General features: G+C 39.0%; 1 protein-coding gene across 1 annotated transcript; it reads right to left on the bottom strand.

Annotated features, from left to right (window-relative positions):
* Window positions 1-4196: 4196 nt before the first annotated feature.
* Window positions 4197-6740, bottom strand: LOC125122264 (gamma-crystallin F-like). Its single transcript, XM_047770481.1, has 3 exons — window positions 6732-6740; window positions 6408-6650; window positions 4197-4469 (listed from the first exon to the last, which is right to left on the bottom strand). The coding sequence occupies exons 1-3, from the start codon at window positions 6738-6740 to the stop codon at window positions 4197-4199; spliced, it is 525 nt and encodes a 174-aa protein (XP_047626437.1).
* Window positions 6741-17300: the final 10560 nt, after the last annotated feature.

The following is a 17300-nucleotide window of genomic DNA, read 5'->3' as shown; positions in this document are numbered from 1 at the left end:
TCACAAAGATGATATACAAACTATAAAATTGTCGGTAAACTTTGAATACTGCTGACAAATCTACTCTTTCTGCATGCTCCCCTTTCTCTCTCTACTTTTATATTATAATTGATTTCGGTATCATCTGACACAAACTTGTGATTGAATGTGATCAGCGTATATGTATCACAAGTGAGCATCTTGTGTGAAATGCACACCACTTGTAAGGTTGAGCTATGATTTTTTTTTTGTCTTTTTGCCTTTTCTAGGGCCGCTCCCATGGCACATGGAAGTTCCCAGGCTAGGGGTTGAATCGGAGCTGTAGCCGCCGGCCTACACCACAGCTCGCGGCAACGCTGAATCCTTAACCCACTGAGCAAGGGCAGGGATCGAATCCGCAACCTCATGGTTTCTAGTCGGATTCGTTAACCACTGCGCCACAACGGGAACTCCTTGAGCTATGATTAATATACATTAATTTTGATTAATATACATCTGTTATGAATCAAATATTTCAGTTTTTCTTTTTCCATTTAATTATTAAGTATGACATTCAGCTTTGCTATTGTCTAGGGCAAAGATTTTTCATGAAACCAGTCAGGACACATAACTTGGCAAAAAGTAACTCTGCCTCTCAAGTGCCATGAACAACTTATCACCTCATTATTCAGTCTTTTATCAAAGTTCTGATTTCCCTGACTGTGGAGAATTCCTTCAGTCAGTCAGCCTGACAGCATCTTTCTCTTTGGCTACAAATGTGGCAGGGTAAAAATAATTGCACGTCAGAACAAACATCCTGGAAACCTTCCACTGGCCTCATCTTGTTAGGAAAGTACTTGAACGGAGTTTTGAAAACCAGCACCTGACTTAAAAAAGAAAAAGCTTCCCTTTTTTGATATGGCTTTTTCTTTGCCTTTAATCTATTAGCATTTTATTCACAAAGAACAGCATGCAATATTCAGGTTTTCTGCTTCACCTGTCAATAAATTGTTCATGGATTACCCAAATTCTTTGTTTTATTTTTCAAATTCCATAAAAAGCTACTCTCATCCAGCTATTTGACAGACATTTTCACGTGTTTCTGCAGAATATCAAGGCTTACATCTTGAAAGGAAAATATCTCCCTTTGAATTTCTCTATAACTGAGATGCAGGATTTTACTGTCATCCCATATTTGGAACAAGAATTTATTCTTCGTAGTTAGCAAAAGCCTATGGATGTATTAGGACCATTAATAAGGCAGGAGGTATCTAGGGTCCCTATTGTTTAATTAGCCTTCCTCCAGGACCATATTATACATTCTTTAAGTTTCTGGGATTATCAAATTGAACCCCATCTTATCTGATTTTTTTTCAATAGTTGAACTAGTAGAGTGACCAAATAGATGGAAAACAACCCTGGTATAAATGAGACTTGGTGTCCACTTGTTAAACATTTGCAGTCTGAATTCTCTGCACAATACCCTATGTAATCTTTTTAAAAAAGAATTGTACAGCCTGTATTCAGCCCTCATTCCTCTTGACATTCCAGCATTGGATGACAGTGGTTTCCAGAACGTTCAACTATTCTTTCTCACTTTCCACTGTACTTACCGTTTTTTATCTCTTTAACAGTTTGCTGTCCTTTTCTCATCATTACATCTCTTTAAAAAACCTAGTTGTTCTCCTAAATTCTAGCATGTGATCCTGCTCAAAAATGGTTAATGTATTTATTTGCCCAGCATAAAGAGTCAAAGATGAATTTTTTTAACTGGTTATTCTTTATGCTCTGTGTAAAATCTGTAATAATGTCAACAGTGTTTGAAAAGTTGACGGAGGTAAACATATCAGCTTCCAGAATTGAAGGGCCATCACTGGACAGGAAGAGTAAAGTAGGGAAAATTAGTTGAAAAAAGGAGGCATTTATATCTGTAGTGCCTCCATCTGTAGAATGGAAGATCGTTCATATCTGTTGTTGAATTTTCAAGTTGGTATAGTTAATGGAACAAACACAGGATGAGACGAGATGGGGCCCAAGTCCCCAGTTGCCTCAGTCAGTGAAAGGTGAAAATTATAATTTGAGTATCTCCTCATAAGAGAATGGATATTCAATGACTCTATGAAACTTAAAGATGTTCTCTGCAATCTCATTTTTAGGATTTTATATAACAAGTTTTAGGCTGAGCTGTAACAATACAAATTACAACTCACCTTTTTAGCCTGGGGTGGGGGATCTGCTCGATAGAATTAAAAGAAGAGGCATAAATGGAATCTTAAAATTTTCTTTTTTGTGTGTGTCTTTTTGTCTTTTTCTAGGGTCCCACCCATGGCATATGGAGGCCAGCCATGCCAGAGCCTATGGGAACTCCGGAATCTTAAAATTTTCTAATAGCAACATTAAAACTGTTAAAAGAGGAGTTCCCATCGTGGCTCAGTGGTTAACGAATCCAACTAGGAACCACGAGATTGCGGGTTCGATCCCTGGCCTTGCTCAGTGAGTTAAGGATCCGGCGTTGCCGTGAGCTGTGGTGTAGGTTGCAGACTCGGCTCGCATCCTGCATTGCTGTGGCTCTGGTGTAGGCCAGTGGCTACAGCTCCAATTAGACCCCTAGACTGGGAACCTCCATATGCTGCGGGAGCAGCCCTAGAAAAGGAAAAAAGACAAAAAACAAACAAAAACAGTTAAAAAAAATAAGATCAACTTTAATAAAAGATTTTATTAAAACTAATATATCAAAAATATCATTTCAACATTAAATTAATTTGAAAATATTGAGATATTTTTCATTCTATCTTTCCTATTCAGTCTTTGAAATCTGGTGTGTATTTTACACTTATGACACGTCTTCGTTTGAATTTAGCTAAATGAACTCTAGCCAAATAGAGTCAGTGACTACTGTGTTAGAACTGACCTAAATGTCGGTAGAGCTTCTTCAGATACCTTGGAACATGATGTGTTAGGGAAGTAAAATGTTAGGTGTAAATAACATGACTACTTCATTCCTTTAATATCTGAGGTTTGGGAACAACATATTTCCTAGCCGATACATACAAATTTTCAAGTAGAAAATAATATGCAATGGTTCTTTCCTAATCATGGCAATTCAGCACATCAATAACTCATTGCACCAAAAGGTTGCCACTTACACAATTAAGGGAAACCACTAAGCTGGGACATAATTTGTTTTTCCTCAGTGACATGTAAACATCTGAAATCTAGAAGTCTAATATTTTCAATGAAAGAAAATCCTATAGGATGATAGCATATCTACTTAGACCTCACTTGATGAAATTCATCTTCCTGCAAAGAAATTTCAAATTCAATTAAATGATTAGTTCCCAGGTTGCCTTTCCTTTTTTAATGCTATGATTATTATCAAATGCTGACGCACGTACTAGATGTAATAAAAAATCATCTGAGTATGGGGACATTATCAGCCTAGCCTAGTTTAAGAACTCCGTGTGACTGCATGTTATTTTTCTGATCATGTACCTCTGCCTCTACTTCTGTCCCTCTGTGCTCATTTTAATCAGTTCACACTACCTTGATGCTTTGTACCTCCCCTAAGTAGAGAAAAGTTTGGAAGAGTCCTTAGGGCTGTTCATTAAAGTGGCACTTGGTTCTAATATTTGTGCTTAGGATGCATGAATATTAATAGATCTATTCAGGCAGTCACAAGTATTTACACCAAAGATGTACCAAACACAATGGACATCTATCTCTATCTAACTCTGTCTTCCTCTGCTGCAATTTTATTTAGTCATCCTACTTAACACAATCTCCAAAAGGGAATTCTACTAAGAAAAGGGTACTAAGAAAGTGACCGGATGTTTCACCAGCAAGCTCACAGAACAGTTTCTTAGAAAGCTAAAATGTCTAAGTGATTTTAAAATGATAATAACTCATTTAATCTACAAACTTAGGAAATGAAGAGTATCATTGCACCGAGTTTTACAAATTAGGAAACTGAAGCATAGAAATGCTAAGCAACTTGCTGATCACTTCAAGCTATAAAGTGGACCTGGACCCAGGCACTCTGGCTCCAGAGCCAGTCCTCTTAACTGCTACCCCACACCACCCTTTCCACTGAGACTTTAAGAAAATCCACATCATTTCCAGCTTTATTTTTACCGAGCCCTTCCATGAAAAGAAAAGAGGACCATGTTACTGCATCAAACACACAGGAAATATTTTATTAGCTTCCAGATGGAGAAAAGAAAGGTTAGAGTATAAATATTTCAATAGAAATCCACAGCCCTCCTTAAGGAGCCCACTCGGGCATCCAGAGCCCCCCAGTCGTGGTAGCGCCTGTAGTCCCCCGGCCGCAGCAGGTACTGCCGACCCCGGTAGTTGGGCATCTCATAGAGGACCCACCAGCCCTCCAGGACATGGAAAGAGTGGATCTCACTGAAGTGGAAGCGGTCATGGAGCGAGGAGCAGTCCTCCGAAATCTCCACCATCTGGCCTCTGTAGTCCTCTCGCTCGTAGACCCTCAGCCGGTGCGTGCTGGTCTGTGGGTTCAGTCATCAGCCGAAGGGGAAAAGTCAGAAAACCTAGGCTTTAGCAGCCAGTCATGCACACCCCGAGGGAATAGGGATTTCTTTCTCTTTTCTATATTAAAGCTGCCAAATTATAAAGACAGCCAACATCAGGGCCACTCTGTACAGTTGGGTAGTTTGTACACTGCAAAACTGAAGAGGGTGCTATTCATATAGATCAAGATGTGCAGGGTACTCCACAGAGTTTTCTAGGGCCACAACCCACATGAACTTTATTTATTTATTTATTTTTTGTCTTTTGTCTTTTTTGTTGTTGTTGTTGTTGCTATTTCTTGGGCCGCTCCCGCGGCATATGGAGGTTCCCAGGCTAGGGGTTGAATCGGAGCTGTAGCCACCGGCCTACGCCAGAGCCACAGCAACGCGGGATCCGAGCCGCATCTGCAACCTACACCACAGCTCATGGAAACGCCGGACTGTTAACCCACTGAGCAAGGGCAGGGACCGAACCCGCAACCTCATGGTTCCTAGTCGGATTCGTTAACCACTGCGCCACGACGGGAACTCCTGAACTTTATTTAGTACCTACTTAGTACCATGCTTAAGTAACTATTAGTATGATAGACAGATATGAATATCTATATCTATCTAAAATGATAATAGCATTAGAAGAAGCTGGGAAAAAGGAAGTCAAATTGCTTTTCCCCCACGAGAGGTCACAGATTGGCGGCAAGTCTGAAAGAGTCCAGCCCAGACAATCCCTAATCCCTTCCTCTCTGCTTTCAGACCTGCTGCTCTGAAATCCTAAAAAGCAAGAGTGTGTAGAAAGATTAGGTTCAGTCTTCAGCTCGAATATATGCTCCTGAGAATTTGATTTAAGTAATACACAAAAATGGAAATTCAAGATCATGGAGGAAGCCTGTACAGAATCAAGGGAGTATGAGATCTTTAGAAAAATGAAGTTTTGCTCTTTGTCCTAAGTAAATCCTGTCTGTCTCTTCTTGAGCACTTGTTTTATCTGCTTGTTCCTTCCCAGCAGGTACCTACTGTCTCAGTGTTTTCTTTCTTCCACCATTAAATCCTCGCTGGGAAAGGTTCTCATAGGCAATCCACGCCTTCTAATAAGGTATCTTCCATGGTTTACAAAGGACTCACATGTATGTTATCTCATTTGATCTTCACAACAGCCTGATACAGGTGGAGCAATCATTCTAAGTCTTTTCTTTTTTATGAGACACTAATGAATACAGTTTTTGGTTTATAATTAGATCAGTCAGGACTGGAAAGTGGGAGCCCAGATTTCCAGGCTCCTAAAGCTAGTCTGTGTCTATCAAGGCATTAAACCCTCTGAGGAGGTTCCAAACTTCCCCAAGTGGTACATTTTCCACAGGATTCTGTAGACCTGCTACTCCGGCTTTGTTTGGGTAGCAGTAGGCTTTGCAGGAGCTACTGGAATCATATTGTTATTTGTTTTGCCTAATCAAAACGCAGGGCTTTAGAGACCCCTGATGTTCACAATAGTTAATATTTGGAGGAGGGGGCAGCTTGTCACGTGCCAGGCCATCTCCTTTCTACCTCCTGGCAGCTCTATGAGTTAGCTTCCCTTACTAGCTCCGGTTCACAGTTGAAGAGAGAAATCACCCTGGTAACTAGCCCAAGGCCACCTGAGTGTGAGGAGCTAAGCTGTGGCTTATTCATCACCTGTGGCATAGACTCCAATACTGTGCAGCACTTTTTCCAGTGGAAGAGTTTAATTTTAGCAAAGGGATAAAATTTCAATTAAGAGCACATCATCACAGGATTTTTCAGTGGAAGGAAACCTTAGAGGTGTCCATTAAGGGAAAGAGAACCGGTGAGAGCCGCCAAAAAAGACCACAGCCCTCCGATCTGACCACTGTGTCCGCAGCACCCGAGTGACCCGAGGGCACAGCGGGCCCAGGGGACTGGACTCACGTGGGGGATGAGGCGGCAGGAGCGGATCGAGTCGCTGAGGCCCATCCACTGCTGGTAGTCGGGGTAGTCGCCGCGCCGCAGGAAGTACTGGCAGCCGGAGAAGTTGGGCTGCTCGTAGAGCATCCAGCAGCCGCTGTCCACGCGGATGGAGTTGCAGTGGCTGAAGTAGGGCTGCAGGTTGGGGTGGTCGCTGCTGCACTCGTAGTGGCGGCCTTGGAAGCCCCGGTCCTCGTAGAAGGTGATCTGCGAGGAAGGGAAAGGAGGGCTCAGAGGCCTGGCCTCCAGCCTGGGCTGCGGCCCCCCCCCCGCCGGCGCCGGGCTCACCTTCCCCATGGCTGCTCGACCCGGTGATGGAGCTCCAGGCGGTGGGGCCGGCGCGGTCTATATAGCAGGCCGGCTGCTGCGTAGGCAAGAACAACACAAAAGGGGCCCCCAGGGGCGGAGGATTTCCTCTCTCCCTCTTTTCTATATAAGTACGGCGGGGGTGGGGGTGGGGGACGTATTGTATGTTTGCTCTTAGACTCTCCAGAGCTTTCGAACTGATGACCCGCGTAAAACTGTCCCTTGGTGCCTCTGGGGCCTTTAAATGAAGCCTATTCAGGAGACTGGAAGCGAGCAAAAGCGCTTAAGCGAGCTGATAATTGTAATTCAATATTTTTAAACCCGTCCCAATTTCAAAATGACCTTTTGGAGGAACAAGACGGGGTAGTGACCAAGTCTGAGGTCAGGACGGGCTGCGGGCAGGAGGCGTTTAGCGGAGGGACCATTGATTTCCTCCGTGTGAGAAGATGGGACGCGGGATCATCTGCCTCCTCCACAGGCGTGGAGGATGGAATTTTCCCGAAAGAACCCATCCTCTCCGCAGATGAGGGGGTGCAGCAGATACGCCACCTGAGGAAACGTGAAGGGGGCTGGACCCCGAGGAAGCCCCGTGTAGGCACCTGGCTCCGCTCTGCTCCCTGGGGACGGGGCAGACCAGGGACTCAGCCACTGCCTCCCACCCCACAGCCCAGCACGTTCTCAGCTGTGGATTCCCGAGGTGACTCACTGCTGTTGACTAGTCACATTGTAACTGTCTACTTAGTATTTTTGTTAAGTGCTAAGCTTATTTGTTTGGATCTAGCTGCTGACAAATGCAAGTTAACCTGCAAATATATCAAAATTTTAAATCCCACCATTTTGCAAAGCTTCTGCCTTCTCTACCTTTCTCAGCCCTGGGCCAGCCCTGGTCACTCCCTAGTTAAGGCTCTGACGCCAAGAGCTGGAGTCTTCCTCTCCACAAGCCAGGAACTGCTGCGGGGCGGCGGGGGGGGGGAGGAATGGGGGACTCTTTAGAGCAGGCTTTCTCAAGCTCAGCACTATGGTGACATCTTAGGCTGAAAAACTTTCTGCTGTGGGGGTCTGTCCTGTACCTCATAGGACTTTTAGCAATATCCCCCTCTACTACTAGATGCCATAGCACACCCCCCTCATTCCTCTCCAAGTTGCAACAACCAAAAATATGTTCAGGTATTTCCAAAAGGCCCCAAGGGGGACAAAATCCCAAAGGCCCCAGTGTTGAAAAATCAGTGGTCTGAAGTTCTAGCCATATGCCCGACCTTCTCAACAGCAGTTACTGCACTGCATCAGTGAGATTGTTTGTTTGCAGAATCACAGAAATTCCTCAGAGATGCTCTAGGGCCACTCAGAGAGCAAGAAGGAGGGAAAGGGGGAGTTCACCTACCCTATTCTCTACTTTAACCAGAGCGTTTGCACTTCTACCTGTTTTATATAAAACCTTATTTGAAAACAGCATTTTATCATTAGATAATTTAAAAAAATAAATATTTGGGGTTCCCGTCGTGGCGCAGTGGTTAACGAATCCGACTAGGAACCATGAGGTTGCGGGTTCGGTCCCTGCCCCTGCTCAGTGGGTTAACGATCCGGCGTTGCCATGAGCTGTGGTGGAGGTTACAGACGCGGCTCGGATCCTGCGTTGCTGTGGCTCTGGCGTAGGCCAGTGGCTACAGCTCCGATTCGACCCCTAGCCTGGGAACCTCCATATACCGCGGGAGCGGCCCAAAGAAATAGCAAAAAAAAAGACTAAATAAATAAATAAATAAATAAATAAATATTTGAAGACCATTGGTTTAGGGTATTGTGACTTTTATAAGGCTCTTTAAAATAAGAGTATTTTACCTACTAGCCATAGTACATGGTGAAGTTGCCATCCTTTTACAGATCAGTGTAGATGAGTTTCCCATGACAGCTTGCTAATTTCTTCTGAAAAGATCTTTAGAAGAACAAAGCGCAGGTCTGATAAATTCTGATGTGATAAAATCTGAAAACAGTGGTTCATGGCACTGTGCCAAAGAGAACAAGAATGAAGTGAATATCACATGGAAAGTTCTGGACAACCAGAGATTAGCCTGTGAACAGTGGGCTGGTGAAAGGGGCTGTGAAGAGCTGGCAAAGAGAATGTACTGAAACTGGGCTTTGACAAATTCACAATCTGGTCCAGAAGCTCAGTGCAGTTTGAGGCTGTTTTGAAGGTTTCTAAAATGGTTCTTTGAAGATGAAATGGTTTTTCACTTGAAGATTAGTTTAGGGATTTATTGTTTGTATGTTTGTATTTTTAAATCGTTGAGGATTAGGAGTTCCTATTGTGGTGCAGTAGAAATGAATCCAACTAGGAACCATGAGGTTGTGGGTTCTATCCTTGGCCTCGCTCAGTGGGTCAAGGATCCGGCGTTGCCGGTTGCCGTGAGCTGTGGTGTAGGTGGCAGACGCGGCTCGGATCAAGCATTGCTGTGGCTGTGGTGTAGACGGGTGGCTACAGCTCCGATTCAACCCTAGCCTGGGAACCTCCCTATGCTGCAGGTGTGGCCCTAAAAAGACAAAAATAAATAAATAAATCGTTGTGGATTAGTTCAGTTATTCATGATGAATTTAAAGTTTTACTATAACCCTCAATCTTCCAACTTGTAAAGCTTAGAATTGAATAGATTTCTTCTTAGATAAAACTTTTCAGGAGACTGAAAATGGATTGCATCAATTTATACTAGTTAGGAAGTCACGGGGAAAGATATTATTACTGTATGAACAGAAAAAGGCAAATAGTATAGAGATCCTGGGCACAGAGCATATAATCTGTTTTTATCCTGCCTATCCCAAATGTGCTACGAAGGCTTTCAAGCTTTTCCTCCAAGCCCTTGAGGGAAAACAGCAATAAAAACAACAACAGTCTTTTAGGAAATAATGCAGGGTAAAGTGGGGAATTTAAGCACAGTCAAATAAAGCATGTAATACTAAGTACATTGGCAAGAACCGTCAAAAACTTGAATCACCAGGGTCTTTCTTCTAAAGGCTGATTGCAGGTTTTCCCAAAAGGATATGGCAAACTTGGTTCTAGCTGTCTGTTTTATTATTTGAACCTTTGGATCAATGTTTATTTTCTCAAGATACACATCATATAATAAATTTCCTAGTAATTGTATTCTTTCCTGAAGTATTTTTAAGGCATCCTGAGAATAAAATATTTAAAGCCAATGCATTGTATTTTTACTCTAAATCATGCTGTACCATGAAATTCTATAATTGTTTCAATAAAGGGCAGCTGCAATTCCCTAACACTGGTCACAGAAAATCACCAAGGTTCCCAAGGACTGGGTATACAAATACAAAGTATTATTGGCCTGAATATTAATCGGTTGAGGCAAGGGCAACTGTCCATCACAGCTGTCTTCTATCAAGGCCTTACAAATGATTGACATATTTAATATGAGAACTCTTTTCTTTTTAATAAATTTGTAGCATTCATGCTCAGAGAGGAAAAGAACTTAAAGGCAATTCATGCTTGATCCACTTGTGATAGCAGTTGTGAATGCAGACTACAAAACATGTGTAAAATAGCTGCCCTTTATGTCAGCATGCTAAGATAAATGCTAGAAATTATATAAAATTTCCAATTTCAAGACAATAAGAAAAAGACGAAAGAACTACATTGTATCATGTGGATTTCAAGTTATTAAAATTCTATGATTAAAAAAAAATTTCCTGGAAAAGAATTCTACTCCTAAATGACAGAGGAGAAAATAAAGTCACAGTTGTATAAGAAGTTTTTCTATTTTGAAATTGCTAAGCTACTTTCTTCAAAAAGGATTAAAGCATATGTATTTTAAATATCTAATGTCAAGTAATTTAATAAAGCCAAGAAAAAAGATATTTAAAAAAATACTCAGGGAGTGAGATTGGTGAATTTTTTATTGGAAAAATTTTAGTCATTATCTTTCTTTATCAAAGTCACTAACAAACTAGTAATTAGACTTCTGAAATTAAAAAATTAAGGCCTAAGCAAAATTAAAACATAAGCCACTAGGAGTTCCCGTCATGGCTCAGTGGTTAACGAATCTGACTAGAAACCAAGAGGTTGCGGGTTCCACCCCTGGCCTTGCTCAGTGGGTTAAGGATCCAGCATTGCCGTGAGTTGTGGTGTAGGTTGCAGACGCGGCTCGGATCCCACATTGCTCTGGCTGTGGCATAGGCTGGCGGCTACAACTCCGATTAGACCCCTAGCCTGGGAACCTCCATGTGCCGAGAGAGTGGCCCTAGAAAAGCAAAAAGACTAAATAAATAAATAAATAAATAAATAAATAAATAAGCCACTAGATATTGCAAAGAAATCATGATTCATATCTTGGTTCCCATTTCTCTGGGCTGATGTCATTCCTGCCCTAAGAAACATTATCCTTTCGACAAAATATAAGAAAATCATATTATAGCCTAGAGAAAAATCTTTGTCAATTATTTATTCTTTTTTTTCCTCTAAGAGCTTTTGTATGCCACTATTAAATAGTTACGTAAGTCAATCTGAACAAAATGAAGTCTACATTTTTTTTCTGAGAAGGAAAATGAAAAAAAATACTGTTATAATTGGACTAGATATCAAAAACAAGTGGCGGTTTTCTTTTATAATAGGAAATTTTTTTAAAAAATTGGCTGGTAGAACAAAAACAGAATAATACTGAATTCTATGGAGTTCCTAGTGGTTAAGGGCCTAGAAGTTAAGGATCCAGCATGGTCACCTCTGTAGCTGGGGTCACTACTGTGGTGCAGGAACCCCGGCCCAGGGACTTCTGCATGCTGTGAGTGGGGCCAAGAAAAAAAATGCTAAATTCTAAAATTAAACAATATTACTTATTAAAACACTGCAACAGAATATATGACAATGTATTTCATTTCTTTTTTTTTTCCTTTTTTTGCCCACACCCATGGCACGTGGAAATTCCTGGGCCAGATATTGAACCCATGCCACAGCAGTGACCCAAGCCACAGCAGTGACAATGCCAGGTCCTTAACCCACTGAGCCACAAGGGAACTCCTCTGACAATATATTTTAAAACATTTGATTTATGATATATAATAATATAATGTCTGATTAAAATGCATTTAGTATATAATTAGATCTGTGATATTAAATAACTAAAAAAATCTTTTTCCTTTTTCTACAAAATGAGGGTGTTGATTTTAGAGATCCCAGAGATGTCAGAGGTCATCTTTATCACATAAAATTCTATCCATCACTGAAAAAAGAGAAACAAGTGTAAGCAATACACAAATAGCCAGACAGGTTTTATGATCCTTTCCTTTAAACTGGAAATTAGGATACAAAAAAATACTACGTTGGACTTGCTGTTGTTTTCTCAGATTGTTATTTAGCTCAGCAGATAACTGTCCTGTCGTATGCAAATTTACCCTCGCAGAGACCTATTGCTCCTTAGAGAAATTTATTTCAAAGTGTCCTATCATCTTAGTGTTGAGACAATCAAATTACCTTGTCTTAGAGGACAAGAACATAAAGCAGCAGCTAAAATAATTGAATAATTCTTCCCACAGTCCCACCCTGGTTAATATCTAATTTCTAAAATTCTTCTCAGGTTTCTTTCTATCACATTGTTCACATCAGAACAAAGTACACCTCATTTACCCAAACTTGAATTAAATCACCATGATTATAAAACCCTTCTCAAAAGAGGAGTTAAACTTTACCCTTTTATTATTATGATTCTGAAAGAAAAGTTTTTTTCTTACTGAATGTTTGTACTACTCTTTTGCCAAATACCATCCCAGGAGTTTGGAATAATTATTGCACAAAATAAGTGGAGATCCCCCCTCTCCTGAATTTTCTTCTAACAGTAAAGATGGATGCTAAAGTAGACAAAATAACTACATTGCAATTTTAAATGTTATAAGCCATTGAAAGCTAGGGAAAAAAAAAAAGGTTTTCCCATGCTGGATTGTGAGATCATGAACTAATTTTTGCCCTATGGGAGCCCCTAGAATCATTTAACCTGCTTCTTTCTGATAGTTATTTTTCTACATTTGATTCAGCATTATGAAGTAGTCTTACTTTTTCGTTTTCATATAACTCTTTACTAATGTAACAATCAACGCTCCTTCCTTACTGAAGTTATCCAATGAAGGAGAATGTCATGCATGACTGTGTTTGTTCAATATGTGTCTAATCACAAAACAGATTGTTTGACTCTTCCTTTATCAAACCCTAAATTAATATTGTTTATTATCAGGACTAATTATAAAATGAAAAAAGGCAATAGTAGTTAATATACAATAACTATTCTAGACTTTCTTATAGCATCCAATTCTTTATGAAAGCATATATTCTCACTTTGGCCAAACTTGTGTCACTCTATAAAGCATGTTACTGTGTTAAACAGTAAGACTAAACATATTCACTGATAGCTAGTATGATTTTGGAGTAATTCATGACTTTAGAATGCTAAGGAAACAAAGATTTTTATTTTTAACTCCTCGGTTGACTCTGAATTTTAAAAAGTTATTGTGAAAACAACAGGAAATGCTTTAGTAGATCAAAAGCTAAACATGCCGCTTAATTACAGTGCTTTGTAAAACTGAAGACAAATCTATGGAGAGCTTATTATTTCCATTGTAAGTGCATAAAATATCACAAAATAAGAGTGGGAGCAATCAGTTTAAAAGGTTTATGAGGATGAGATTGGGAAAAGCCAAGAACAGTCAGCCGATGGCCCCAGATAAGCTCAAATCGACACTTAACCAAAATCCTCAATGAAATATCTCCATTGCCTGGGCTATCAAACACTAAAACTTCTCTAGAAAAACAGAGACTATGGCAATTCATTCTGCATTTGTAACTTACATAATTTTGGAAGAGCTTTAATAGTGGTTCATAACAAGAATGATGTCCTATTATAGACTTTGAACATCTTCGAAATACATTTTATGTAATTGTCTCCTTCACTGGGTTATCAAATCAATATATACTTGTGATTCTGTGTTTATTTTGTGGATGGATTAAAGCACAGCCAATTCAAAGAGGCTAAAATATATTAGATTCTTTATTCCTACTGGTTCTTTCTGATTTATATACCAAATGGTAGGTAATACATTTTCTTAGCTACTTATTGTAAGGATTTCTCCTTAAGTAGAAAACTCACTACCTCTCATTCTCAGTTCACTGAATAAATGAAGAAACTTTATCAGGTACTTCTGACAACAAATTTAACATTTAAATCATAATGAAATTGATCTTGGCCCATACTTCCCAACTAAAATGCCATCAACTGTCTTTAAATAACAAGAATTAGAAAATTAAACTCATTGAAGACCTTAACTGATGTTTTCTAGAGAAACTTTAGAAATAGGGTCCAGTGACTGGAATAGGAGAACAATTGCACAAAATAGCTTCCATTCGAATTACATTCTCCTAAATGCTGTATTCTCTTATTGTCATATTGTTTCTTTGCATAGTTTGTTCATTATTCCTTTTGTAATCATTTTCCTCATTACTATTTTATTTTTCCTTATTTAGTCTATTTAATATTTCCTTTTACTGATAAAAAAAAATCTTTTCTAAATTAGCCCCTTCCTAAGGTCAATTTCTGTCCATAATTCGGTTCTCTCAATTTGTTGATAGTGCAAATAATTTGAATAATTCTTGGATACATCTTGTGATGTTAATAGTTAATAGATTATTCCATATTATGGCTCTCAAACATCCTTTGAGGATAATGATTCCTTTCAAATAGCTTGAAAGGACTTTTTTTTTTTTCTGGCAGAATACATTCCTTATCTTGGCTGACAAAAAATAATGCATTCCAGAGATCCCTGGTGGCCTAGCAATTAAGGACTCAACATTGTCGCTACTGTAGCTTAAGTGCAATCCCTGGCCCAGGAACTTCCCCATGCCACTGGCATGGCAAAAAAAAAGAAAAAGAAAAAAAAAGTCCCATTAACAATGGACATAATAAATTAGTTTACAACCATTTGGTAATTATAAAGGATTTTCTTTTGGCAAAGCAGGGGGGTTGGGCATGGAGGAAATGATCTACATAACTGCCATCATTTCATACTTTATGTAGGTAATGCTATGGGTAAGATGGCACGATCTATATCTAAACAAAGAAGTAATGAATGAATCAAAAATTAAAAAACCAAAAAGAAACCTTGGGAGTCACCAGAGCTTATTATAATTATTTAGTGATTTTAATGATATAGGACAAGATGCAAACTGAATTTATAAAATTCATCATAGAGGTCTAGTAATATATGAGTCCTGGGACTTTTAGTTATTGCTATATTTTGATTAGAAAACAATACAAATTTAGGAGTTCCCACTGTAGTGCAGTGAGTTAAGATTCCGACTGCAGTGGCTAGGGTTGCTGCAGAGGTGCAGGTTCGATCCCCAGCCTGGTGCAGTGGGTTAAAGGATCTGGCATTGCCACAGTTACAGTGTAGGTTGCAGCTGCTTCTTGGATTCAGTTGCTGGCCCTGGGAATTCCATATGCTCTGTGTGTGGCCCCCCAAAAAGAAAATAATACAAATTTAAATTCAGACTTAAAATACTGGTAAACCAGATCATACAAAAAGTCTGCCCTCATGGAGCTCATGGTCTGGAATGTCCTTTCTGGAAGCTGAGGGCAAGAGTGAAACAAAACAAAATGTGTTCTGATTGTGGAATGAAGACTACCTTTCAGTAAGTAAAGGTCAAGCCAGATTTGAATTCAGTTACAAATTTATTTTTTTCTTTAATTCTTAAAACTTCATGACTATAGACAAAACTCTACTTAAAAGAGACACGTGCACCCGCATGTTCATTGCAGCACTATTCACAATAGCCAAGACATGGAAACAACCCAAATGTCCATCGACAGAGGATTGGATTTGGAAGAGGTGGTATATATACACAATGGAATACTACTCAGCCATAAAAAAGAATGACATAATGCCATTTGCAGCAACATGGATGGAGCTAGAGAAGCTCATACTGAGTGAAATGAGCCAGAAAGACAAAGACAAATACCAGATGATATCACTTATAACTGGAATCTAATATCCAGCACACATGAACATCTCCTTAGAAAAGAAAATCATGGACTTGGAAAAGAGACTTGTGGCTGCCTGATGGGAGGGGGAGGGAGTGGGAGGGATTGGGAGCTTGGGCTTATCAGACACAACTTAGAAGAGATTTACAAGGAGATCCTGCTGAATAGCATTGAGAACTTTGTCTAGATACTCATGTTGCAACAGAAGAAAGGGTGGGGGAAAAATGTAATTGTAATGTATACATGTAAGGATAACCTGACCCCCTTGCTGTACAGTGGGAAAATAAAAAAAATAAATAAATAAATTAAAAAAAAAAAAACTTCATGACTATAAAGGTTGAGAATAAGTGCTCATGTAAACAGACTGGTGGAAATGAAAAATATTTTTCATAATGTTATCTCATTTAACTTTTTTGTTATTTTTGATATTTGTCTATGCTACATTCCAAAAATCAATAGATACATCATCAAATATTACTTTTAATGATATATTAAAGGAAAGATAAAGTTTCTTTGCAAGTTTGCAAGGAGCAAAGAATTAAAATTCACCTTCCACATAGAAGATTTTGGTATCTAGTTATTTTTTAATTGGGAGGTATGATTTAAAGCCTTCTCCAAGTGAGAATGATTATTATTTATATTATTTATTATACTTACATTGCAAATATATATGTTATTTTGTATCAGTTACTTTTCACTTATAGGTATCTTATATGGCACTAAATTAGGGAAACCTGGGGCAAAAACCTCACCCAATCTTAGAAATTCCACATTTTGCACTATTCCTTGTTACTTTTAAACACCTAAAAGCTAATAACACTTTTAGTTCTTTTCAGTGCATGCTTAATAAACAATAAAATATAAATTAAAATTTCAAAATTATTTTGATAGATACATTATAAATATTTAGTTTTTAGTTATTAATTTGATAGAATAGGAACAGTGCAAAGTTTGAGAGGGAAGAGTTTCTTTAAATGAAGTAGATTTAATCTTGATTATGTATTTTATTCTAAACTTCAACATAATCAGACATTCTGTTTTTATTTTGTAGAAATTATCCTCAAAGAAAGAGAAGAATGGAGAAGGGAGTAGGAGGGCACAAGATAGTGCAGAAATTTGCATTTCATGTATGGGGAAAAAAAAAACTTGTGTCAAAAATAGTCCTACAAATAAATAATCAAAATTCAAACAAACCAATTAAAAATATAGGCATAAAACATGAACAGAGTCTTCACAAATGATGTGGTAAAATCCAGTACTCAAAAGGGACTTAAAATATCAATTCTCAAGGAAATACAAATTAGTACAGTAAGTCACCTCTTAATACCCTCTATTAGAGGGAACATTTTCTAGAATGCTGAACCTTTTTAGTGGGAGGGTAATATTTATAACCCACGTAGAAATCATTTGTAAGTGTCTCATAGAGTTAATCTTACTTCTGCTCTGTGACCCAGGATATTCCATTCTAGGAGAAATGAAAACACATATCCGCAAAAGACTCATAGCAATTTTCTTCTTAATAACCCCAAAC

This window comes from Phacochoerus africanus, chromosome 3 (assembly GCF_016906955.1).
Source record: "Phacochoerus africanus isolate WHEZ1 chromosome 3, ROS_Pafr_v1, whole genome shotgun sequence".
NCBI lineage: Eukaryota > Metazoa > Chordata > Mammalia > Artiodactyla > Suidae > Phacochoerus > Phacochoerus africanus.
Note: the sequence above shows the minus strand (reverse complement) of the source record. Positions and strands in the feature narration are given on the sequence as shown.